This window comes from Odocoileus virginianus, chromosome 14 (assembly GCF_023699985.2).
Source record: "Odocoileus virginianus isolate 20LAN1187 ecotype Illinois chromosome 14, Ovbor_1.2, whole genome shotgun sequence".
Lineage (NCBI taxonomy): Eukaryota > Metazoa > Chordata > Mammalia > Artiodactyla > Cervidae > Odocoileus > Odocoileus virginianus.
Genome location: NC_069687.1, coordinates 46211201 through 46238986, shown reverse-complemented (window position 1 = coordinate 46238986; position 27786 = coordinate 46211201). Strand labels below are relative to the sequence as shown.

At 36.4% G+C, this 27786-nt stretch overlaps 1 protein-coding gene across 2 annotated transcripts in view; it reads left to right on the top strand.

Moving 5' to 3' along the window:
* The window catches only part of MIER3 (MIER family member 3), a 33393-nt gene extending 7414 nt beyond the window's left edge, over positions 1-25979 (top strand). For both annotated transcript variants that reach the window (XM_070476706.1, XM_070476705.1), the window contains 11 exons: positions 1953-2098; positions 10751-10885; positions 12115-12235; positions 13121-13206; positions 13392-13464; positions 15659-15810; positions 18052-18133; positions 19496-19590; positions 21523-21650; positions 21734-21876; positions 21990-25979. In XM_070476706.1, the coding sequence (XP_070332807.1) occupies positions 2000-2098; positions 10751-10885; positions 12115-12235; positions 13121-13206; positions 13392-13464; positions 15659-15810; positions 18052-18133; positions 19496-19590; positions 21523-21650; positions 21734-21876; positions 21990-22447 (1572 nt within the window). In that variant the 5' untranslated portion in view covers positions 1953-1999 and the 3' untranslated portion in view covers positions 22448-25979. The remainder of the gene's footprint in view (positions 1-1952; positions 2099-10750; positions 10886-12114; positions 12236-13120; positions 13207-13391; positions 13465-15658; positions 15811-18051; positions 18134-19495; positions 19591-21522; positions 21651-21733; positions 21877-21989) is intronic.
* Positions 25980-27786: the final 1807 nt, after the last annotated feature.

Genomic DNA, 27786 nt, shown 5'->3' with positions numbered 1-27786 from the left:
AGAAGTTGCAATCTAAATAAAAAGCAAGAGAGTGTGATTTTGGAGTTTAAACAAACTTATAACTTATTTTTAATCAGTTAGCCAATTTTTAAGAGAATTTTATAACCAGAAGAGACTAGAGGTCATCTAAGCCAACCCTATATATTTTGCAAATGAAAAACTGGACCCAGGCCCAGAAAGTTTAAATGACTTACCTCAGGTCCCAGAAAACCAGGGACAGAGCCAAGAGTAGACTCTCAGGCCCTTCCATTTCTGGCCCTTATTGAATGAATGCTTTCCTCAAGGGGAAGCCTTGAATTGAGCCAAGCGATGTGGATTAGGAAGAGGATAGAGCTCAGCCATCAAAGAGGTAGAAAAGAAGGAAATGGCACCCCACTCCAGTACCCTTGCCCGGAAAATCCCATGGACAGAGGAGCCTGGTGGGCTACAGTCCCTGGGGTCTCAAAGAGTCGGACACAACTGACTGACTTCACTTCACATTTCCTACCTTACACTTTGGCATACCCCAAAGGTATCTGGGAATTTCTCCAAAAAAGAAAATTCGTAATGGTTGCTGTTCTGCTTTTCTACTGTTTAACAGGTATTCATCTTTCATTAAAATTGTTGAACCACCTATACGTCAACAGATTTTTTTAAATCAGCAGGTTAAAATCTTTCAGCATGTGAAAAATAACGTCATAATGCACACCTCCTAAAAACATTTTGTAGAAATTTTATTATTTTCAGGACTAATGATTAGAATCCTCTGAACTCAGAGCCAAAAACACTGAATTGTCTGTGATTTGGAAAAATCTTTGGTCTGATTCAGTGTTTTGGTAATGATCTCAATGTCCTTCAGTGTTTAAAGTTTTAAAATATTAAAGCTTAAGTAAGAACACATCAGACTTTTTTGTGTTGAATGTGCTTCCTTCCAGTTCTCCCTTTCTCCACTCTTAATATTCTACTTCTTGTCTTCCCCCTCTGAGAGTCATCGGTCCAGTTGAATTACATATTAGAGTAAAACAAGTGGAGAAAACTCTGTTTTTCTTAAATTTGACCTTATTCTCTTGCGATTATAGATAGTATTCATTTCTCCACTTGGTTTTCAGGGGATCCTGTTGACTTCAGATTTGCCATTAAAAATCATTCATTGCCATCTTTTTTGGCCACATCTCAAGGCTTTCAGGATCTTAGTTCCTGTCAGGGATCGAACCTATGCCCCTGGCTGTGGAAGTCCTAACTGCTGGACCTCTAGGGAATTTCCAGGCACTACCATCTTATAAACAAGTTTGAGTTGACCAAAACAGCTTGCAATGGGATATGTCTTCTAAAGCTCATGGATATGATTTTCTGTATTCCCTTCACATAATCTTATGGTTTAGTTTTGGGGAGCTTGAAATACTGTTATAGACATGAAAAGTGATGTGGTGCTTTTAAAGACTGAATTGCTGTGTAGCTGCCTCACGGAAACTTGTGTTTGTTCTAAAAAACCAGGTTTCTGTTGTGATTTGAACTTTTATTTGAGAGTGAGAATTGAGTAAAATTAATATTCCCTTCTCCTGAAGTTTTTAGCCTCAGTGTATAGAAGATTCTTGTGAAGTCTTCTGTTCATAACCCTTTTGACATTTTTCTACTGCTTTTAGAGGAACATCTTAAACTAACTGATAAGCGACTTTTCTATTAGAACATTTTTTTAAAGACCATTCCATTTAAATCACTTTGTTGCTATTAGAAGTCATGTTCTCATGGATTGGACACCTTATAAAAATGGTTATAAACTGCCTTTTTTCTTTTGCTGATTTAAATATCTTTTCAGAAACTGTATGGTCTTTATAACTTGTGAAGTACATAATAAATGCATTTAATAAAGCTCACATATAAACGTTAAAAGGAGCTGGCAGTAGAACACAAATTATTTTCTTTTGTAAATAGCCTTATGAACTTGTAAAGTGATTGAGTGTGTTTCTTTCTAGTTGGGTCTTTGTCTTCTGAGGATCATGATTTTGACCCCACTGCTGAGATGTTGGTCCATGACTATGATGATGAAAGAACTCTTGAAGAAGAGGAAATGATGGATGAGGGTAAAAACTTCAGTTCTGAAATCGAAGACTTAGAAAAGGTAAAGGATTTTACTTTAGGGTTTTAATACAAACTTATAGTGAAGATTTAATACAAACATAGTAAAAATTTTGAATTATAAATTATTTTACAACCTATCTGAAATAAAAGTGGTGTCAGAATGACCTACTGTATGGGACAGGAAACTATTCAGTATCTTGTAATAACATATAATGGAAAATAATCTGAAAAAGAATATATATATTTGTATATAAGAATATGTACACACACACACACATATATAAATAAGTGAATCACTTGACTGCACACCTGAAACTAACACAACATTGTAAATCAACTATACTTCAATTAAAAAAATAGTATCAGCATATTTACTTTTGTACAGAATGTTACTGATTTTCTTATTTTGAAGAATAGTCTAATAAGTACACTTTCATTTAATTTTTAAAATTTATTTTTCATCTCTTAACCTGTTTTTTTTTGGTGGGAGGTGGGGTTTTTCCCTGGTGGCTCAGACTGTAAAGAATCTGCCTGCAATGCTGGAGACTGGTGTGCAATCCCTGGGTTGTGAAGGTCCCTTGGAGAAGGAAATGGCAACCCACTCCAGAATTCTTGCCTGGAGAATTCCATGGACAGAGGAGCCTGGTGGGCTACAGTCCATGGGGTCACAAAGAGTCAGACATGACTGAGTGACTAATGCTTCCTTTTTTGCTTCCAACCATTTTTAAGTTTATACCAGCACAATGAAATAGGCACATTTACAGGTGAGATTATTGAGATCTAGAGAACTGTAGAAGACTTAGTTCTAAATCCTAGCCCAGCCTCTTGGCACTATACCACATTGTTTTACTGAATTAGTAATACCCTCTATCCTACCCTCCAGTTATCTTTTAAAAAGTTGGTAGGGTAAATGTAGTTTATAACTTTTAAAACCCCCAATCAGTGTAAGTTCAAATGAACTGATTTTTAAACACATACTTTATAACCAGAAACTACAGAGAGAGGCCTCCATGAAAGAGGATTCCTTGAAAAGGTTATATTTATCTATAAATTAACCTTATTTGCAAATTTCTAATCAACCCAGAATAACACATTTTTCAGGAATACTACTGAATTTTTCATATTTCTTTTTCTTGAAGAAGACAAAGCACATTCTTGTATGGTCTCTTCTGCTTTTGTGAGGCAAAGTTGGGCTATTAGTTCATTTCTTCCCTCAATTTAACACACAGGAAAACAGAAGGAGAGTCTTCAGGGTCTAGATGCCAGGCTTGCTCCTGAAGAGTTGAAATTTTCTAAACATGTTCATTCCTTCCACAACTTAATGCAACATGGTTGCAATTAGATTTAATCATTTAAAAAATACGTATATCTCCTACAAAAGCCGAACAGATTTGGGAATATAGAGATAAAATTGCTTGGAAATACTCTAGAAGGAAAGTCTTGCCTATTACTTCTTTCAGGGGTGATGACAGTATGTTGCCTGTTGATAAGAAAAGATACCCAGTATTCTCAAGGTCTGCCTTGAGTTTTTTCAGGCAATTCCTTTCTACTTCTCATGAGTGGGTAGCCTAGAATAACTGAGAATTATAATCCAACTAGCATTATCAGTGAGCCAGGGATTGTGGTAAGTCATGGGATTGCAAAAATTAGCAGGTTGACAGTGTTTTTGGACTCCAGCAGCTTTACGGTCTAGTGTGGGGTGACAAATGGGAACAAAGATTTTTTTGATGTCCTCTGCTAAGAACTGTGAAAGCAGTAAGCAGTGAGAGCTATGGGAGAAAGGATTTATGTGTAGTAAAAGATGTTGAGCCTCACGTGGAAGTTCGTGGAAGGCTTCTTCTTACTTCTCTCCTGTAGTTTTTTAAGTCAGGATACTGCTGTGGGCATGAGCAAAAGTCCCAGGAGGTCTCATGATGCACTTTCTTTAATTATATGTTTGTTGTTAAAGATAGGGAGACAGCAGTCTAGTTACAGCATGATATAAGAAAATAATACAAATGTACTAGACTGTGCCTTAATATGCAAATAGATGTATTGTCACCAGTATGAATTTTAAATTTCTTTTAATGTGTTAACATAGTTACTACTTGAGTATGGGTAATCTTAGAGATCTATGGACCAGTAAAATTTTGTTTTTCAGATATGTAGGTTTTAGTCTTCCAGAGATTATAGTAATATCTGCTTTAATCTGTGTTTAATGAGTTTTAAAAGAAAATTAGGGAAGATATAGAGAAATAACAGCAAAGAGTTATTTACTTAGCTATTCACAGAAATACCTAGTTTCTATTCCTGTGATTTTCATTTCATTTAGTAAACTCCAGTAATTAAATCTTTGCTTTGTAATGATATCTATTACTGAATTTGTAGATTCAGAAAAATTATAGGCCTTTAAATATTTCAGCTTCTCTGTATTTAGGCAGTTTTTCTTCTTGGCATCTTGTCACATTCTTGGAAATTGGGACAGAAAAATACAGGTGATTTTCAATAAATTTAGTGAAGACCTGAGTGCTATGTGCCTGCTCAGAAGGCTCATGCTTCTCTCATTGAGCAAGGCACAAGAAGAACCATTTCTAAGAGTGGCTGACTGCTCCCCCCTCCTGCACTGTGATTCTTATTTACAGTAGCGCGTAACTGTAGTGCTTGCGTGCATGTGTGCTCAGTCGCTCAGTCGTGTCTGACTCCTTGTGACCCCGTGGACTGCAGCCCTCCAGGCTCCTCTGTTCATGGGATTCTCCAGGCAAGAATGGAGTGGATTGCAATTTCCTACTCCAGGGGATCTTCCCATTTTAGGGATCGAACCCATGTCTCTTGAGTCTCCTGCATTGGCACGTGGATTCTTTACTACTGAGCCACCTGGGAAGCCCATGATTGTAGATGGGGTCTCTATTCTTTATTGATGTTTAATGAAACATAAAATAAAAGAAATAGTAGATAGACACACATATATAAAGAGTAAGCATCATTTTACTTTTAAAAGAAATTTAAAATTATTTCTGTACAATTTAAAATAATGTATTCTATTAATCTTATATTATAGAACAGTGATTCAGATGTTGGTACATGGTAACAGTCCTAGGGATTTGATGTTCATGTTTTAAGAAATTACAAGTTTTTATGCTCATAGTAAACAAATTTGATAGTTTATAGTCTCTATATGCCCTTTATTTTGGTTCTTACAGATTTTTAGTACATTGTATGTTATGGAAAATAAGAGAGGTATAAAGTTAGTTTTCTTATAGTGGCACTTTGGTAAGTATAGAGATAGATTGTGTGACAAGATTTTAGTTGCCAAATATACTAAAATAAGGTTTGTGTTTATTATTGTACTATATTTTAATTTATTCATGTTATTGTTTCCTGATAGGTTTTAATTAATAATCCTAGAATTAGACCTAAAACTTTTTCAAAAGTAATTTATATTTCTGCTTTTATTAATATAGAGATTTCTCCTCTGACATTCATTGTAAAATGAGAAAAGTAGAAAACATCTTTTCTACCACTTAGACTTTGGTTTACATCCTTATTTACTTATTTTTAAAGCATTTTAGAAAGTTACATGTATTGTGTTTTGCATCCTGTATTTTAAGGTATCAGACTGGTGTTATATTAAAATTAGTTTGTACCTCACTTAGACAATATCATTGGCCCTATCTAGCAACACCATCAGGTGTGTCAGAGAAATATTCGCATTATTCCCTTGGCTCAGAGGCCTTGTTGATTGTAAGATGTACTGTAGATTCAAAAATAGCATAGATGGGAGCAGAGAGGAGCCTTACTGTGAGAAATCTGTACATTGGTAATAGGATGCATCCTGATTTCTGGTATGTGAGGCTGTGCATCATAGGATTCAGGAAATAGTGTATTTTTCTGTCTACAGATGAGGAAATAGAGATGAGAGGGGTTAGGTGATTTGCCCACAGTAGTAGTTAACAATTAGGGAGTCCTCTGTCTCTAAATCATGTGCTCTTCCTGTTAGAAATCCTTCAACTTATAAAACAGTTCATTTATAAGTATGACTGGACTCAAATTGACCCTTGAAATTTAAATAGTCAACAAAATGCCTTAGAAATAAAGTCCTCATCCTTGGAATATGGTGCTATATCAAACTTCTGAGTTGATCTCAACACCATGGATCCTTAGAGACTTGAAGATTTGCTAATTCAATTTTGAAAACATTGCTCCTATGCTTCAAAGGACTAAGTGATTTATTAATAGGCTCTAATAGAAAGCTCATTTGTAAAGTACTTTGGAGACTGGATTAATCTTTTCCAGTTTTGCTTTAAAGTCTTAGAACAGATAATTTCTGTGTTTTAGCACCAGCCCCTTCTCAGGGTCATTGTAGTGTCATCCCTTGACTGTTTTAATGAGCTTTCCACTAAGATGGTCACTTCCTCCTTCAACAGATGATCATACTTGTGTCGTTATAGAGAAAGTACAATTTTCATGAATAACTGCTCAGATCTGTTTGCCCCACACATGCAAACTTAGCTTTTATACTTATTCTTTCTTTGTACCCTCTGGTTCCAAAAGTATCATCCACATCCCAGGCTAGTCCTGAATTTTCATTCTTTTAGTCCTCAGTTTATTCTTCTGCCCCCACCTTTTTTTTTTAAATTTCAATGTGGAGTCCTATTCATACATTTCTCCCATTTGGAAATTTTTCTTTGACCCTGTGTTGCCTTCTTCATTCATCTTTTATGGTGTGTGTATTATCTCTCCGCTCATTCGGTCCTCAGCTTTGCTTCTCCCAACAGATTGTAAGGTCACCAGTAATTCCTGATTGACAAATACAAAGAATTCATGTCTATCTCTATCTTGCTCTATCTCTCTTTGATATTTGACCTGAGTGACCATCTGTAGTTTCTCCATTTTTGCTTTTTCCTTAACTTACTTAATAATCCTGCGTTTTCTCTTAGTTCCATTGTGTTTATGAGCTTTACTTTATTTACCCCTATTTTAATTGATGAATATCATCAATTAAACCCTGTACTCCAGGGTTCTAACTTTTGTCTTTCTCACTCTGCCTTTTCTGGATGATTCATTCAAGCCCATTGCTTCAACTTTCACCTTAAACCATCATCTACCATCCCACCCTCTACCCTGAAGTTTATCTGTCTTTTGTTTTGGTCTCATAATTGTGCTGTAGCTATTTAACCTTCTCAGGCCAGAAATGGGCAATCTACTTAGACTACTGTGTTATCTACATTCCCTCTATCAAGTAAGTCAAGAAACCGATGCTTTTTTCTTAATTTTGCTTGGATCATTCCCTTCTTTAATTTGGGCTCTTATTCTTCTACTCCCCCAGGACATTATTTTCAGAATGAAAATCATGTCCAAAATTTTCCAGATGTGTCCCATTGCCTATAGGGTAGTATATCTGAAAATTCTTCTCATAAAACATAGATCTTCTTCTCTTTACTCTCGCTGAGTGAGCTCATCTACTCCTGTGGCTTTAAATATCATCTAGATGCTAATGAATGCCAGATTTATATCTTTAGCCCAGCCTGATCCTCCGAGCTCCAGGCTCTCATCCAGCTTGACTTTTCCACTTGGATGTTTCATAGTCCTCTCAGACTTAACTTGTGTCCTCCGCAGAACTCCTTAATCCTTCATCAGCCTTCCTGTCCTTGAGTCTTTTCTGTCTCGGTAAAAGTCACCACCACCTAGTTCCTCAGATAGAAATCTGGGGAGCTGTCCTTCTTTCTCCCTTTTACTCCATAGTCTGTTTGATTCCCACCTCAAAATGGATCTCACCTATTTGCTTCTTTCCAAGTCTGTATCCCTAACCCTGCATGAGTCTCCCAAGTGGTCTCCCTGCTTTTCTCTTATCTCTCCACCTCCCGCAATTTTTCTTTGTACAGCTGCTCAGGATTTAAGAAGAAATAGTCATGTCACTCTAGTTTTATAATTCTCCAGTGGCTTCCCATTGCCTTGAGAATAAATCCCAAGTTTCTTTGCCGAGGAGCCTCTCGTGATCTGCCTCTGTTTCTCTTTCTAATGTCCTCTTGAACCTTTCTTCACTCTACTCTTTGTGTTCTGGCCATTGGCTTAGTGGAAAACCACATTCAGGCCTCAAGTGTGTTGTTTCCTTTGCCTGGATTGCTCTTCACAGGATTGATTGGTCACTTCTCAGATTTCGGCCCTCAGCTGAAGGTCACTTGTCTTCCTCTGCAACCACATGACAATAGGCTCTCCACGTAATTCTGTATCTCAGGACTGTTTCTTTTGCCCTCATGATAATTGGCAGCTCTGTATTTGAGTATTGTCAGTATCCCCCTCATCTGTTAAGCTGTAGAAGGGTAAGACCTGTGTTTCATAGCAGCTCCTGCCTCCTGGCAGTCACCACTCAGTCACTGTGTCTGATGACAAACCACAAGTCCCTAGTATACAACCCTTATCTGTTAAAAGCTTCTTGTCTTTCAAGACTTCGCTCAGTCATTATCCTCTGTGTGACACTTGGCTATTGTATACTATTAAATCCTGGATGTAGGTCTTCCTTCCCACCTTTTCATAGCACCAGTTCCAGAATTGATTATTGCAGCTGTCATGGTGTTTTATAATTGTTAACTTATCAGTTCCTTCCACCAAGACTGAATTCCTTGAGAGCAGGATTTTTTTTATTTTCTTTTTCTATAGCTGGTAGTCTTCCACACAGCTCCTAGAGTCCAGTAAATGCTGTGTTGATGGTAAGGTGGGCTATCAGTGCGTGATGAGTGAAAAGTGCCATCTCCCCGGTGCATGGGGGGAATCTGAGACTTTAAAGTTTTGAAGAAATGTCACTAACAGGTGGTTGGCAAAGGCTGCAACCCAGTCTCATAAATAGTGTGAATGAAAGGGAATGGGCTGTGTGGACTTCACAAGGAGCAGGACTGGAGAAATTCTCAATGTGGTTCTGGCACCTTCGAGGCATTCTTTGGAGAAATAATTCATGAGGTTTTCCCATGGCATGGGTTAACTTCTGTTCATCCTGACCATACAGCGTAATTTGTGCTGTATTTGTCCATGCTTCGAAGCAGTTTCAGTTCCAAGCTGGAAAGATTTAATGAATGGCATGGTCATTGGGAAGGTGTGTGTCTCCTATTGCAAATTTACAAATTAGCCTTTTGTCATATCCCTTATTCTAAGCTCATAACGTGAACCTGTTTCATTCAGGCATAGTGCAGAATGTAAGTTCTAGACTGCAAAAATGTGTTAGTCATTCAGTCGTGTCTGACTCTTTGCGATCCCATGGACTGTAGCCAACCCTGTTCCTCTGTCCATGGGATTCTCTAGGCAAGAATACTGGAGTGGGTTGCCATTTCCTTCTCCAGGGGATCTTCCTGACCAGGAATGGACCCCAGGTCTCCTGCTTTGTGAGCAGATTCTTCACTGTCCGAGCCACCAGGGAAGCCCAGCTGTAAACTGCAGGCCAGTTCTTAGGGATCTCCAGAACCCGTGTCCCCTTTGGGCTCGGGTGGGCATCGCTGGTCCTCCTTAGCTCACTGTTGTGGTCAGCTGGGCATATTTTTGCATACTCTGCTTCACACTTTCATGCTGTTTGCGTCACAAGTTAGATGTTTTTTCTTAAAGGGAACACTGAACCGTAAGCAAGTTTTAAAAGCAAACCTCTTTATAGATGGACATAAACATCTTCAAAATATTTAAGAAATTAGCTAGTTCATCAATGTATGGGTTTATAAAAATTTTTTACTATTGGAGTGTAGTTTCTTTACCATGTTATGTTAGTTTCTGTTGTACAGCAAAGTGAATCAGCCAAACATATACATGTCTCCCCTCTCTTGGATTTCCTTCACATTTTAGGTTACCTCAGCACCAAGTAGAGTTCTCTGTGCTGTACATTAGGGGTGTATGATTGTGAAGTTATTTAAATGATAGTTACAAGTGGTTCTATGCACTTTGTGGTTGAGTTAAAATATTTTTAACAAGGAAATATAGCACTTATTTTCAGATTAGTGGAGGGGGAAAACTGACTGAGCGCCACTATCTGGCATTGCATAAGTATTCATAACATAGGCAGCACTGCAGTCAGAGTATGTAATTTTATCAAAGCAGCATCGCCAGGAAGAGAGCTAGAGTGCCTGGAATTCAGATGCAGAATTAAGCCCCAGTTTTCTCATCCGTAAGCTGGTGGTAGTGCAAACTTCATCAGAAAGTTGTGGGGGAAAAAATAGCTGGTAGAGAATATAGATACAGTAGTAGGAATATCAAAGGATAACTGTGTTTTGAACATTAATATATAAACATAATAGTGTTCATAAATGTTCAGCCAAGGTTTCTTATTAGGTATCTTCCTGTTAACACAAAGAATAAATCAAGTGGTCAACTGTTAATTGCAGGGAAACAAGCTAAAAATTATATGAAGTAATTCTTCAAGGTGAATATAGTAATGAAAAGTGAAAGAAAAAGTATGCCTTAAAGCAAATATTTGACAAAGTTTTTAAAAAGTAAAATGATGCTGGAAAATGAAAACTAAAGTGTTAATTGCTAGATTTTTGTTCAGATATTAATTATAGCTCTTAGTGTTTGATCCTATTTTCTGTATATTGTACAAAACGCAAAACTAAAACTTGGTTTTTTATTTGGTACTGCCTTTTGATATATGTGCTTTATGAACATTAATGGCATCATGGTTTATCTGCCGTTCAGCATTGTGGCATCTACTGAGCTCATGTTTGTACTCTGGCTTGAATAGGAAGGAAACATGCCTCTAGAAGATTTATTGGCATTCTATGGCTATGAACCTACAATTCCAGCTGTTGCAAATTCCAGTGCAAATAGCTCCCCAAGTGAACTTGCAGATGAACTACCAGATATGACACTAGACAAAGTAAGTACGAGCATGTAGAAGAAGAATCCCAGATCTGTTACCATTGACTGCTTTTACTAGTTTCTTTAAAGTGTTTCGTAATTCTGAATTGTAAACTTCTTGTAGACCTGTTGCTCTTGTCATTTTGGTGACTGATTTGAATATTGTTTGGCTTTGATCTCACTGCTTTAAAAGTAGTAATAACTTCATAATAATTTGAATATTAGAGTTTTCTTCCATAACTTTTTATCTTTCCTGTGTAGATGTATTATATCTACACTTAGATTTTGCCCTAACTTCTTTTGATCCTGTGGACACATGAATGCATTGATTAATAGATCCCCAGAAGTTTTCAAACAAGCTGGCTTAGGCATGGAGTGGTTGGAGAGAAGCTCTGTTTTCTTGGGCTCTGGGAGTGACAGTGGCCATAGCAGCCAAGACCTCAGTGGTACGTCTTTAACGTAGGCTGGTTGTTGGGGGTGGCCAGTCCCAGGCGAGGAAAATTCATAGTCGTGGTCTCTGCTGATGGATCCCTGGGAGGCTTTCCTCGACTTTCAGGTCTCCAGCAGGGAGAGGGATCCACATCTTGGAACCTCCTCCTGTGAGTTGTGTTGTCCCCACTTTTCAAAAGTGATGTTAATGTACCAAAGACCTTAATGGCCACAGTCATCCAGCAAATATTGAGTGCCTACTGTGTGCCAGGCACAAGGATGACTATACACTTACATAAAATTAATTCAGAACTGTTTCTTTCAAAATTATATCACTAGTCTGAGTGGTACATTTGTTGAACTTTTTAGAGTTACTGAAAGAGTGGAATTTGGAGACTGTTTTGTTTTAGTTATTTAAGTTGGCAGAAAGTGAATTTTAATTTTTAACTGCTTAGAAGTAAGATTATTTTTGTTGTAAATTCACTAAAAATTAGTCTGCCACTTCAGATAAGTTTTCTGCATACCCACAAATTGGGCACAAATACCCACAGATTGTTTGTTATATCATAAATGTGTAATAGTATGTGGTCATTAAATATTATATATACTTAAGTAGTAAATGTTACTAAGTAATTATGTACATGAAGTAAATTATAGAATTTCAAATTTACTTTTCTCAAAACTGAGGCTTCAACTATTAATAGTTCTTAACTGTATTATAATACCATCATGTTTATGAGTAATGTTATAAAGATATTTTTTCAATATTGATGGGATATAATTATTTCTAACCCTAGTGTTGCATTCCTCTTCTTATAGGAGGAAATAGCAAAAGACCTATTGTCAGGTGATGATGAGGAAACTCAGTCTTCTGCAGATGATCTGACTCCATCTGTGACTTCCCATGAAGCTTCTGACTTCTTCCCTAGACCTTTACGCTGTAAGACATCAGTCATTACTGAACAGTAGTAGCGCTGATGCTCTGGCCTGAGTACATTTTGTTACGTAATGTGGTTTTTATCAGAATATTTTAAGTGTTTTACTTAATTGAAATAGAATACTATTATAATCTGAATAAGATCATAACCTTTTTTTATTGGGAGAGATGTAAACTAATATGCTGTTTAAAAATGAAAGCATTTGTTTGGTTTTGCAAAGCTGTTTTCTTTCTCAAGACTCATCTGTTGCTAAGGCAACCAGTCTTGGTTCAGCCATGAAATTTTATAGACATTTTTTAGGTTTCTGTTAAAAAGCTCCTACTTTCCTGGTTTTGAAAACTGCCATCAGTTGCCAACAGTATTTTTGTAGTTTTAGTGATTTATGTAATGCTTTCCTTTTAATTCCTTAGTGTTATCTTTTGATGTATATCAGCAGTATTTAAAAGGTCTTTGGACTGAAATAATTTCTTACATGCAGTTTTGCTTATTTCTCAGGTATTTTTCTGGTAGAAGAACTGTTCAATTAACAAGTTCCAATACAATACACATGTGTGCAAAAAGCCTGTTTTTATGAGCTCATTGGCCACTCTCTGTGTGTGTCTCTCTCTGGATTAATGTAATCAGTGTAGTCCAGTGCTCTACTTTCTACTCTAGCCTCTCCAAACTGTATGACTGTACACCAAATAATTATAATGATAGCATGCATTTTTTTCATGTTTTCAATGTCTTGACTAGTGTAAAAATGAGAATAGTACACCAAGTTTAGTGTATTTGTGCTGATCTCATTTATTCTGCAAATTTTTATCACAAAATATCAGCCACTCTTTCAGGTGCTGCGAAAAAAGGCAGTAAAACCCTTTTTAAAAATTTAATTTTCTTCTTTTAAGCAAATACTACGTGTGATGGAGATAAAGAATCAGAGGTTGAAGATGTTGAAACAGAAAGTGGTAATTCACCTGAAGATCTGAGGAAGGTATGTTAAGTTACCATTGCAACTTTAGATCATTTGGCTTAAAGTAGCTTTTAAAAACATTTCTGAAATAATTTAAGGTAATTTTGCAAGATAACTTTAGACTTATAGTAACTGATGAATGAATTGAAACTTTTTTTCCAGTATTTATTTTTATAATTTGTTTTTACTTCTAAATTTTTCTGAAGGAAATAATGATTGGTTTACAATATCAAGCAGAGATTCCACCATATCTTGGAGAACATGCTGGTAATGAGAAAGGTAAGAAAGGCTTTTAATTTTGATAATATTTGGTAAGTCCAGTTATCTCTCAATATGTTTATTTCAGTATCTGATTGTATACTCATCCTGTGAGTGTAAAGATAGATTTGGAGTCCGGGAAGAGTTAGCCTGATTTAGGAATAATGTATCAAAATTAACCATGAGACTCAGAGAACCACTGCCCCCCCCCCCCCTTTCCCCCCACCACTTGTGGTGCTTCTTAGTATGCTGGTGGAAAGTGGAAAGTGAAGTCGCTCAGTCGTGTCTGACTCTTTGTGACCCCATGGACTGCAGCCTACCAGCTTCTCCGTCCATGGGATTTCCCAGGCAAGGGTACGGGAGTGGGTTGCCATTGCCTTCTCCAGGGGATCTTCCTGACCCAGAAATCAAACCCGGGTCTCCCGCACTGCAGGCAGATGCTTTACCCTCTGAGCCACTTAGTATGCTTAAGCACCTGTTAAAATAGTGGAGCCACTCTTAATGTACAACTCTTTGGCCTACATCCCACTCCAGTGGGAGCTGGTAGCATTGTATCACCTGAGATATGAGAACAGTAGGGATAAAATCTTCTGGGGAAGAAATGCTTAAGAAAAATGAAGCTTGAAGAAGTTCCCTTGCCCCAGCCCTGAAAGATAGAATGTAAGGATTCAGGGCTTCCCTGATAGCTCAGTTGTAAAGAATCCACCTGCAATGCAGGAGACCCCCGTTCTATTCCGGTGTCGGGAAGATCTGCTGGAGAAGGGATAGGCTACCCACTCCTGTATTCTCAGGCTTCCCCTTGGCTCAGCTGGTAGAGAATCCGGCTGCAATGCGGGAGACCTGGGTTTGATCCCTGGGTTGGGAAGATCCCCTGGAGAAGGGAGAGGCTACCCACTCCAGTATTCTGGCCTGGAGAATTCCATGGACTATACAGTCCATGGGGTCACAAAGAGTCAGACACGACTGAGCAACTTTGACTTGACTTCAAGGATTCTGCTGCTTTTCTTACACGCTCCTACTTAAGTGTAATCAGTTTCCCTCACATTTTTGGTATATTGTAACTATAGCTAGTTCTGAAAATGTGGCCGGATGAGGTGGTGGGAAGTAAAAATCCAGGTACACTTTCCTAGCTCAACTTGGAAACCACATAGATTTGGCCCTGAGCAGAGGTCATGCTCAGCAGCAGCCAGTCCTTAGATGAAACATAATGGAGGAGATATTTACTCAGTTCTGCACCTTCAGAAAGGAGCGTATACCTTCTCTGTCTTATGAGGAAATAAACTCAAACTGTTTTACCTGTTTAAGTAAACTTACCTCAAAAGTTCAGTCTGATTCCTCATAGGCACACTTTATTTTTAATTTCCTGCTCATTGGGAGTAGTAGTGCCTGCCTTATACAGTTGTGAGTGTAAAGCACTTACTATGGTCTCCGCTATATAGTGAGCTCTCAGTAAATTACTTTCATTAGCTATATTTAGTAATTATTATACACTTAAAGAATGGATTGAAGTTGAAGCAATGGGATAAATACTTGGGCCATCTGTGTGACTTTATTGTGTGGAATGGAGGCTTTGAGAATGGTAGCAGTGTTTGCATTAATAAAATAAACAGTTTGCTTTAGTGACGTTTGCTTATTAAGTATGAGCTTCTTTAAAAGGTGGAAACTTTGCTTTTCTTACTGTTTACCATTCTTTTCCATTTTTAATCAGTGTATTAAAGGAAAAATAGATCTTTCCTAGTTATTTCATTACTGGCTGATATTTTTGCTTCTGTTGATTTGTTTTAATTTCTTTGCAATTTTTAACCTCTAGACATTTCATAGAGTCATTTAGGGAGTTAAAGAGAAAATTTCACCAAAGTTATTACTGAGTTTACACAGGTTACTTTTATCCCCTCATTAGAAGAATGTAAGATACCACTGCTGGGTTTTATATTAGACTACTTAGAAAAGTCTCTCTTTGACTACACAGAAAGCCTCTAATTTGGTAAATCCAACCACCAAAAAAACCTGCTTGCTTTAGTCAGTGGAATACTTGGTCTTTAATAAAGTTTAAAAAAAAATTGTTTTAAACCTTTCTTGATGAAAGACTCAGCTTGCCAGACAATCAGATGAGCAGTGTCTTCAAAGTTAGTTACTTGTATAAGAGGGAGAACAGTTTGTGTATATCTTGTAGTGTATTGATACATTTAATGTGTTAATGGGATTTTCTTATCAGTGTATGAAAATGAAGACCAGTTACTTTGGCGTCCTGGTGTGGTTTTGGAGAGCAAAGTTAAGGAGTACCTTGTTGAGACCTCATTAAGAACTGGAAGTGAAAAAATAATGGATCGAATTTCTGCAGGAACACATACAAGGGACAATGAACAGGTATACGTCAATTTTTGTTGAAGTAGCAGCTAACTAATGTAGTATCCTCTTGACATTCTTATATTTGATTAAAGAATGTATGAACTGGCTGTCTCTTTCTGATTCTAAAACTTGGAAGATAGTGATTTAAAAAAACCCCAGGACCTAATGATAACCGTTCTGTATTATTTCATGTCTTCTGGCTTTTTTCCTTTATACACACATATATTCTACTTTATATACCATTTTGTATCCTTTTAATCCCTTAATCTCATTTTCTTTGCTATTGAGATTTCTGTAATGGTTCATTCTTGGTGATTGTATATTCCATTGTATATTTAGACATTCTCTGTGATTGGACTTTTGAGATTTTACAATGAAGTTACTTACTTCTTGGATTATTCTTGAACTTTATTAAGGAAGTGGTTAAAGTTAATGTCTATTATGTGTATAAATTTGCTTTAGGGGTATCTGTTAAGTACTCTGTACTTGTAGATGCAGAGCAGTCTCCTAATGGTATGTGGGATAAAGGTGGGAGTATGGCCTATAAGGGTTTTTTCTCTCTGGCATTGTTTTGCCCCTCTCATATATCTTTTCACTTGTTATTGCTAGTCTAGTTAATCCTGACTAATGGTGCCCAGAGATAGGTGGAGTCAAACTTGAATTTCCAAATAATTGTCAGCTGTCAAAAGGAAATCCTGTTGGATTTTTCTACTGATATTTTGTTAAAACTATAAATTAATTTTGGAAGAATTAGTACCTTTAAAACATTAAACCTTCTACTTGAAGAGCATGATCTGATTCTCTGTTTATTTGATTTTTTTAATCACTTGAATGTTTTTGTTTAAATATCACATGTCTAATTGATTCCTCATTGTCTTGAAATGTGTGTGTGTATTTAGCTTTGTAAATGGAATCTCTAGTATATTTGTATTTGTATATTATTGATTTAGAGAAATATATAGATTAAAAATTTTTTTCTTAAGCTGTTGAAACTAATTTAGTATAATGATTTTTCAGTTGATTTTTTTGGTTTCTCTTAGGTTTTCTAGTCTTAAAGTTATTATTGAATTAGACTGTTGTTCCTTCCTCACCATTATTATATCTCTTATTCTATTATATGTCCTACTATATCAGCCATAACTCTCAGAGACTTTTGGTAGTAATAGTGGTATGAGGCCTGCTTTTGTTGAAAGAGCTTCCCAGGTGGCCCAGTGGTAAAGAATCCTCCTGCCAATGCAGGAGACTCGGGTTCAATCCCTGGGTTGGGAAGATCCCCTGGAGAAGAGAAAGACAACCCACTCTAGTATTGCATGGAAAATCCTTTGGACGGAGGAGCCTGGTGGGCTATAGTCGCTGGGATCTCAAAGAGCTGGAAACAGCTGAGTGAGTGACCACAGAATACTCCTCAGGTTTTTACATTAAGCATAATACCAGCCATGGTTTGATGCCGGCTGTTTTCTTAGAATAAGAAAATATCCAGCTACTTATAACTGTTACACTTTTTGTCTTTTTAAAAATAAAAATGGGTACTGATTTATCTGAAGCTTTTTTAGCAACTGTTGAAATTGTTTTTAATGGTTGATCATTAATGGGTTGATTATTAACCTGTTAATGTGTTAATAGGTTTACTCATATCCTTGCCTTTCTTGAAACTTACTTGGCAAAGTAGATTATTAGTTAACTTTCAGTTGAGTTCTGTCTCCTGCTATTTAGTATATTCATAATTCCAAACAGATTTAATGGGAAGAAATTCTGATTTTTTAAAAAATGGTATCTTCCATAGTAAATGGAAATAACTAAGATCATAATAAACTCCAGTCATTAAAATATCTCTCCTTCTACTCCAGGCCTGCTGCTGTCGTCTTTTATTAAAACTCTAAAAGTCAGGGAGTAGGTGGTAACAAGAGACAAGACCATGATTCTTACTTTTCCCAACTGGAAATAAACATCTAAAATAGAATTCTCCCAGCTCAGAAGATCTAGCAATTAAAAAAGAAAAAGCGAGGAATGATATTGGTAGATAACTTCTGAGCAGTAGCGTGAGAATGAACAAACTTTTGCGATATCAGAGTCAGTGTACAGGATAAATTAAATGTGTGGGCAAACATACGCTTCAGAAGTCCTGAAATGAGCATTTCAGCTGGTATTTGTCAGGATTCTTAAAATGCACATGTTTTTGTTTGTGTGTTTATTTTTAATAGTGCCAAGTATGAACTTTTGGTTAATTTTATTGAATAGTTTTTTTCCCCTTGCCCCTAGGCATTATATGAACTTCTCAAGTGTAACCATAATATAAAGGAAGCAGTCGAAAGATATTGCTGCAATGGAAAGGCATCTCAAGGTAAGAAGCACTTGAGATCAAGAGAGGGAAAGGACAGGGGGTGGTCTTAGGGTTCCGAATAAGCAAAGTATCATATAAGGATGGAGCAGTCCTATCACACTTTTGTGTAAGATCTATGTTCATCTTCATAGCAAATAATTTTTTCCTTTTCTTGCCTTCTATTTTTAGACATACCAGAGATTGTTCAAATACAATTAGTTACCCCCCTGTCACCTCCAGAACAAAGCAGACCCCAGAGATGACAGTATATCCAAAGTAATTAATAAGAAGGATTTTATGATTTCATTGGGGGAAAAAGTTGGTTTTTCTTTTTCTCAAACCAGACAGGAAATGAAAAGGAGATTTAAAAAAAAGAAACGTGTAATATATTCCAAACATGTATAATAAACATGCAAGAAGTATATTTTTAGTAATCATGTAAAACATTTTTATAGTGCTTAGGTTTTGATTTGTGTGTGTCAAGGAAAAAAGGTTAACTTTAATTTCAGTATTTTTGTAATATAAATGGATTGCATGCACCATAGCTTTCATTAAGTATATGTAGAGTGAAATAATGCTTAATAATATATATAAATAAACTTGGGAAAATATAAAAGCTGAAAACAATGCATTGAAACTTGCGGGTGAAAGTTTTCCTTGTAATAGCTGCTTTTTTGAAAAATTATTTTAAGCTCTCAAAACTCTGGAAAGCGAAGTGCATTTAATTTTTCTTTAGTTCAAGATTTCTAAGATTTTCTTTTTTAGTCAAACTGTTTTTCACCTTTGTGGTGGACTACCGTGAATGGCTTTGGGGACCAGTTCTCCGTTGTGAGTGAGGCACTTCAGGTCTCCTCTGCTTCAAGTAGATTTAATTCATCGGTATTAATATCTGCTGGGAAGTTGAATGGGACTTAGTCTTTTGAGAGCAAAAGCTGTGTTTTATTCCCTTCATATTTCTGCAGTATAGCACTCTGCAAACTGACTTTAAATAAATGTGTGTTGATTATTTATGGTCTCTAATTTAAAGAGACCATAAATGATTTTGATGTAAGACCAAAGTAAGGCTTTTTTTTTTTCCATAGAGGAAATAACATTTTATTTTTTTCTAATTAAAAATGCTCATTGTTTTAAAAAAAGAAATCAGAAAAACAATGAACATAAATTACAGAGAAAAAAATTATACAGAGAAAAAACCCAATGTTTATATTTTGGTATTCTAAATTTTTTAGTTGGGATTACTAAAAGCATACTTTCAGTAAGGACTTGTATGTGTGTGTGTGTAGAAGTTTATAGTCTTTTATTAGGAAACCATACTGTAAGTAAATCAGTGATTTGTATATAAGAGTTTTGAGGCCAATTTATTTTGTTTTAAAATTTCTTTAGAAGGAATGACTGCATGGACAGAAGAAGAATGCCGGAGCTTTGAACATGCACTCATGCTTTTTGGAAAAGATTTTCATCTTATACAGAAGAATAAGGTAAGTTAGGCGATTAGACAGAAACAAACAGAAAAATTGTTTAGTGATTACAACGAATATAAGCAACTAATTTATAAGTCACTTAGGTGGGGAAAAGCTGTAACTTGTTAATGCTCCCATGCTATTAACATATTGGTTACTTTCTGAACAGTCTCTCTGTAAACGCAGCGTCATGTCATCTAGTCGCTCAGTTGTGTCTGACTCTTTGTGACCCCATGGTTGGCCAGGCTCCTCTGTCTGTGGGATTCTCCAGGCAAGAATGCTGGAGGGAGTTGCCAGTTCCCTCTCCAGGAGATCTTCTCAACACAGGAATTGAACCCATGTCTCCTACATTGCAGGCAGATTCTTTACCCTCTGAGCCACAAACCCAATACTGCTCTGAAATACAAAATCTAGTTTAAAAAGCAGTAGGCCTAGAATATTGAATAGCAATAAGCATTGAATATCCAGTTAAATATTTTAGAATCCTAGTTTCTGTAGGACAAAAGGAAAGAATAAACAAATCATATTTTAATAAGATATAATTATCTCAAGCTTTTTAGAATATATACACAGTTTTTTAAAAATTGACTTTATTTTTTAGAGCAGTTTTTAAGTTCATAGCCAAATAGAGAAAGTAGACAGAGGCCCCATGTATTTCCTGCTCCCGCACACACATGGTTTCCTCCTCCATCAGCATCCCACACCAGAGTGGTGTGTTTATTACAGCTGATAAATCTACACTGCCATATTTTTATCCCCCAAAGTTTATAGTTTACATTAGGGTTCACTCTTTGTGTTATATATTCAATGGATTTTGAAAAATATATGATGATACATATCCACCACTGTAGTATCCTACAGAATAGTTTCAGTGATCTAAAAATTGTGTCATATAATTGGAATCATACAGTATGTAGCCTTTGCAGATTGGCTTCTTGACTTAAGTAATATGCATTTAAGGTTCCTCCATGTTTTTTTGTGGCTCATTTCTTTTTATCACTGAATAATATCCCATTGTATGCATGTACCAGTTTGTTTATCCATTTGCTATTTGAAGGACATCTTGATTGCTTTCAAGTTTTGGAGACTTATGGTTAATGTGTTTATTGAAAGGTATACTTTATTTCTTGGTTTAAAATGCTTGTTCCTATATTATGATCTTCTAACAAAGCCACTAATCACCATAGAGGTTCTGAAACTTCCTTATTGGGTAATTAAGCAGGGGAGAAAGTGTTTATATGGGTAAAGATACGGAATTTTTTTCTGTACGTCTAAACTCATACCTTTAGCTGTATATAGTTACAGAAACCTTAGTCTGGATGTGGAGCCAAGTTGAATGAGGCTCAAATTTCATTATCATTGTTGATTTTCTACCAGACTTTGTTGCAGCTAAGAACCAAATGCATGGTAGAGGAAAAATCTTGCCTTTAGCTGGCAATCATCTTAAATTCCAGATGTGGTTGAGAACTGATCCCTTTGCAAACGGAGTCTCTTTTGGGTCATGGAGTCCTTTGATAATCTGATGAAGCTACACCCTTCTCACTAGAAAAGTGTACTTGAATGACATTTTGGGAATTACTACATCCCATTGAGGCTCATTCATGGATCACTCAGGGTTAACAAGTACCCTTGGTACAGTCAGAATTATGGTGAAAGTTCAGTGAAGAAAAGTATAGTGTCAGTGTTTTAAGATTTTCAGTAAAGATGTAAGATAATTTCTGGGTGCACATTTATTATTACTATTACATTCTGAAAAAAGCCTTGGGCTTTGGAAGGTAGCCTCATTATTAAATAGTGTGAAAATAAAGACAGTTTACTAGTAACATGTTCAGAATTTCATAATTAGGAAGATAGAAAATAAGACTGAAGGGTGTAAAAAAAAGTTATTAAAAAATGTGTAAAAGGTGTGTAGAATTTTTTGGTTTTTTAAATTCAACTTTTTTTAATTAGGTGAGAACTAGAACAGTTGCTGAGTGTGTAGCATTCTACTATATGTGGAAGAAATCTGAGCGTTACGATTACTTTGCTCAACAGACAAAATTTGGAAAGAAACGATACAACCATCACCCTGGAGTTACGTAAGTACCATGGGCTTGACTTCAGGGATTTTTGTTTTTAACTGTGATATGCAGTCACAACATTATTTGGGTGTGTTTTTTAGGGACTATATGGATCGTTTGGTGGATGAAACAGAAGCTCTGGGTGGGACAGTAAATTCTTCAGCCTTAACTTCTAACCGACCTGAGCCTGTACCTGATCAACAGCTAAACATTCTCAACTCTTTCACTGCCAGTGATTTGACAGGTAATAACATGAGCATCTTTTTGCATTTTTTAGTATAATGTGGGACAGAATTATATCCTCTTTGTCGTATGATGTGGGACCACTTACTGAAACCATTTCTCATTTCTTTTTAGCTTTGACCAACAGTGTAGCGACCGTCTGCAGTCCAACGGATGTGAATTGTTTGGATGATAGCTTTCCTCCACTGGGCAACACGCCCCGTGGACAAGTCAATCATGTGCCTGTTGTAACGGAGGAGTTACTCACCCTGCCCAGCAATGGGGAAAGTGATTGTTTTAATTTATTTGAGACTGGATTTTATCACTCAGAGCTGAACCCCATGAACATGTGCAGTGAAGAGTCAGAAAGACCAGCAAAGAGATTGAAAATGGGCATTGCTGTTCCTGAATCCTTTATGAATGAGGTTTCTGTAAATAATTTGGGTGTGGACTTTGAAAATCACACACATCATATCACCAGTGCCAAAATGGCTGTGTCTGTGGCTGACTTTGGCAGTCTGTCTGCCAACGAGACCAATGGTTTCATCAGTGCCCACGCTCTGCATCAGCATGCCGCCCTGCATTCTGAATGAAACGAGTGAAGGGCCCAGAAACAGTGGGTGTGCAGTACCAGTACCAGGAAAGTATCAGGTTTGCTTAGTCTTTCACTGGAAGTTTGAACTTTTTTCACTATGACATCAGTGATGTCAGTATGTATAGAACTATATCTTGATTTATCAAGAGTATTTTCATTTTCAATCCATAAATGTGGAAATGAACTATGATCAGCAGAGTTGGGAACTAAGATTGAACTCTGTGGTGCAGCTTTAAGCTCTGCTTATCTCTTCCTCATCCCCAGTACCTCTTCCCCACTCCCTTCTTTTTCTATTCTTTTCTGTTCCCACTGCCCTCACTCCCAGTTTTAAAACCTGTAGACAGAGGCCACCATCTCAAAACCAGCACAGATGTTCTGAACTGAATGGAGTGGCTTCTCTTCGTGTAGATTCCTTTTGCCGTAATGGATGCAGTGGAATAACAATGTTTACAGGTACCGATCCTGATCCCTGCTCAATGTAGCATTTTTTGGTTTTATTTTCTTAATTAAATAAAAGCAGGGGTAGGTTTCTTTAAACTGCACAAACATGCAAGGATTTTTTTAAAAATGGAAACTTCTCTCATGTTATTCAACTAGAGCACTTCAGTTTACAAAACAGCAAGTCCATCTTTATAGAAGCCAGCACGAGGAACTGCGTGCAAATTATGAAGACGCTTGCTTGGATCCTGTTTCAAAATTCTAGACCAGGGCTACCTTACACAGAATTGGTCATTTTACTGCCAGAAAACTTCTGTGTAATTTCATTTATTGGCTAAAAAATTGGCATTTGAAGATACGGTATTTAGATGGGGTTTTGTCCACCATTATCAAGATTGTAGTCATAAAAGTCATACTGGTCATTGATAACTTAGTTTTTCCTGAGGCAGTTGACTTGCAGGGCACAGTCTACAAAGCCGAGGATGTTGCCACTTAGACTGGTTTACATTTTGGGACACCTTTTCAGTTGTTTTGTAGTGCTGCAGTTCAAATGTTAATCTTTAGGTGGGATTTCTAGATCCTACACATAATGCAGTAGAACCTTGAAGTATATTTAAACTTTTCTGTTTAACTTGGACCAGTTGGGGGAAAAAAATGTGAGTTTCTATCTGAAATACAATGGTACGTTACCACTTTTAAGTTCTAAAAAGTGATTGACGTTCAGATGCGTCTCAAAACTCACTTTTATTTTTATTCTAAACATTGTGAATGAGAAACCATTGTCATAAACTCTGGCCATTTTTGCTCTGTAGACATGCATCTTTAAGTTATAAGGTGAATTCATGCAATATGTAATGCAGTGTTAGGATGTGATAAGCTTTGCTTTTATAATTCAGTTAAACATAGAATTTTCCTTTTTTTTTTGCACCGTCTTAATTAAATTTTTCAATTTCTACTAGTTGTCTTGCTTTGCCAAAACTTAAATATTTGGCTACATTGCTGATATTTTTAAGTATGTCGCTTCAAGGTTGTGCTGATGACTAGATAGAATGTAGTGACCTTAGTGATGGAAAGGGAGGGTATTTATTATACAAACTGTGAACTGCAATGACATCCTTAGTTTTGGATGATGTGTATTCTTATTTTTCTTTGCAGCATTTTAATGAAGATTGCTTTGAAGTGTTTACGCATTAGCACATTTACTAAAAAAGTTAGTTTAGCACAGTGGACGAAAGTAGTTAAATTAATAACTTAAAGTCAGTCTCTAATTTATACATCTAAAGTCAGCATTCCTGTATGCACACAGTAAATAATGGGTAGCCTGGGCTTTTTGTTGCTTTCAGATATTTTTATCCAAGTTGTCAGCTTCATATTGCTGTGGTGTTGTGCTAAACTTTGAACCTAATTTCTTTTGTTAAAAATGAATACATCTATAATTTAGTAAGATACTGGCCATAATCTTCCATTGTTATAACTTTAATTTTTACTCTGGGTTTACAGTGGCTGGTCTGTATAAAATAATTTACACAAAGATGACTGAATGCTAATACCAGTTGCACTTAAATGAACATGCCCATTCTCAGTAGCTGATGCAGTAATATATTCAGTTTATCTATGCATTGCTGGGATCTTGATATAAGATGGAAACAGTGTTTCTTATCTAAAGTTTTGATTATCAGCAAGTTGAATGGACACTTTAGTTATTTAAATAAAGATTTTTGACCAAAATCCAGAAATGATATGAGAGAAAAATAAATTCCAGCTAGTTTAATAGATTTTTAAACACCAATCTGATTTTAGCCTCTTAGAGAGTGCTAACTAGCTGGTAACGTTTACTTTTAATTCCTTGTTAAAATGAGGCAATAATTTGCAAGATTTTTGTATATATCTGTAAATTCTTCATATCTTTTTAGATCTAATTCAATATTTTCTGACTGCTTCCTCCATGTATAATACCATTTTTGTGCATGCTTGATGTGACATTCATAATTGTACCACTATGACTTTATTCATGTAAAATAACTATTTATTGAATTTCCTTTTAAATCTGGATTTACTGGGTTTTTTTTCCTTTCCGTTTAAGCATCTTAACAGAGAATTTGTTACTGTTTCTTAGAAGAATTGCGTTTGAGAGTGTGAAAATAACTGATTTGCAGTCTTTTGAAGAAACAATAATGCCTTTATTATCAAGAGTTAAGCACAATTCTTATAACAAACTGTGATAAATTCTTTTTTTTTTCTTTGCCATATTATTTTCATATGAACAAACCAAAAATCCACGGTGAGCAGTTGCAGTGTTGGCTGATGTGTCTTTTTATGTACAGGGGGTTTGAAGAGGACAGCGGATTCATTTAGAAGTGAAACTGGTGCTGTGATTATAGCAATACTTTACTTTTGTTAGTTGTACTCCACTTTTTCATGCTAGCTTTTTCAGTGTTTAGTTTTCCTCTTGTTATGGTCAACTGCTGAATTTACTTGAAGGATGTAGAATACTGTTTAAACAATACTAAAGTCTGTACAATTAGGTCAAAGAACTGTGCAATTGTTTCCTTTTTAATTTGTACAATTGAGGGTCATAATATTTGAGAACATCAGATTCTAATAGAGCATAGTGAAACTATTTAATTTAACCAAAGTCTCTAGTAAATATTTCAACTTTGAATGTAAACTAATGAATAAACCTGACCACCAAGGAGATTGTTTGCCCAGAGTTTCAAAGCACATTGTCTACAAATGGAAATTGAAATAATTTATAAAAATATTGACATTACTATGTTTTTTAAAAAGTTCTTAATTTTTTCACTAAAAGGAGGAAACTGTTAGTTTTATTGTTAAATATGGTAGATATTAAAACTCCTCTTAGATGACCAGTGATTCCAGTTGTCCCGGTTTGAAATAAGTACGCCGTGAGTATGAGATTGATTAGTGACAATCAGAACAAGTTTTAGTATCAGATGTTCAAGAGGAAGTTGCTATTGTTGCATTGATTTTAATATTTGTACATAAACACTGATTTTTTTGAGCATTATTTTGTATTTGTTGTACTTTAATACCTGGTGTACAGTTCCAGAAATAAAAAGCTGGAAATCTTTTTTTTTCTTGGTTCGTGTGAGTATTTCCACAAATAGATTTTTATCTAATGACCCTTAAGCTGTAACACATGGGCAGATATTTAAGCACTGTTAAGTTGGTTTTAGATGTAGTAAATGATATTTGATAGGTAAATACAATTGATAGGTAAAATACTTTTCTTTAAATCCTCTACAGTAAATGTCCATCTATCAATACAATAAAACTCTAGCTATCCCAAAGTGAGGATTATATGTACTTTTAGTTTCCTTCAGGAAATACTTATTGAATGTCTGTTACGTTTCAAACACTGTTCTCAGTAACTGTTGTCATTTAGGGAGACCTGACATCTGATTAGATGTTATTTCATAGTATATATTTATAGTAAACTAGTCTTCCTTATTATAATGTTCATAGTTTGGTTCAGTTCAGTCACTCAGTCGTGTCTGACTCTTTGCGACCCCAGAGACTGCAGCACACCAGGCCTCCCTGTCCATCACCAACTCCCGGAGTTTACTCAAACTCATGTCCATTGAGTTGGTGATGCCATCCAATCATCTCATTCTCTGTCATCCCCTTCTCCTCCCTGTCTTCAGTCTTTCCCAGAATCAGGGTTTTTTCAAATGAGTCAGCTCTTCATATCAGGTGGCCAAAGTATTGGGAGTTTCAGCTTCAACATCAGTCCTTCCAATGAATATTCAGGACTGAATTCCTTTAGGATGGACTGGTTGGATCTCCTTGCAGTCCAAGGGACTCTCGAGTCTTCTCCAACACCACAGTTCAAAAGCATCAATTCTGCGCTCAGCTTTCTTTATAGTCCTACTCTCACATCCATACATGACTATTGGAAAAACCATAGCCTTGACTAGATGGACCTTTGTTGGCAAAGTAATGTCTCTGCTTTTTAATATGCTGTCTAGGTTGGTCATAGCTTTTCTTCCAAGGAGTAAGGATCTTTTAATTTCATGGCTGCAGTCACCATCTGCAGTGATTTTGGAGCCCAAGAAAATCAAGTCTGTGACTGTTTCGTTTCCCCATCTATTTGCCATGAAGTGATGGGACCAGATGCCATGATCTTAGTTTTCTGAATGTTGAGCTTTAAGCCAGCGTTTTCACTCTTCCTCTTTCACTTTCATCAACAGGCTCTTTAGTTCTTCGCTTTCTGCCATAAGGGTGGTGTCATCTGCATATCTGAGATCATTGATATTTCTCCCAGCAATCTTGATTCCAGCTTGTGCTTCATCCAGTCTAGCATTTCTCATGATGTAATCTGCATATAAGTTAAATAAGCAGGATGATGATATACAGCCTTGACATACTCCTTTCCCGATTTGGAACCAGTCTGTTCCATGTCCAGTTGTAACTGTTGCTTCCTGACCTGCATACAGATACCTCATGACGCAAGTCAGGTGGTCTGGTATTCCCAACTCTTTCAGAATTTTCCACAGTTTGTTTGTGGTCCACAAAGTCAAAGGCTTTGGCGTAGTCAATAAAGCAGAAATAGGTGTTTTTCTGGAACTCTCTTGCTTTTTTGATGATCCAGCAGATGTTGGCAATTTGATCTCTGGTTTCCTCTGCTTTTTCTAAAACCAGCTTGAACATCTGGAATTTCACAGTTCACGTACTGTTGAAGCCTGGCTTGGAGAATTTTGAGCATTACTAGCATGTGAGATGAGTGCAACTGTGTGGTGGTTTGAGCATTCTTTGGCATTGCCTTTCTTTGGGATTGGAATGAAAACTGACCTTTTCCTGTTGCCACTGCTGCATTTTCCAAATTTGTTGGCATATTGAGTGCAGCACTTTCACAGCATCATCTTTTAGGATTTGAAA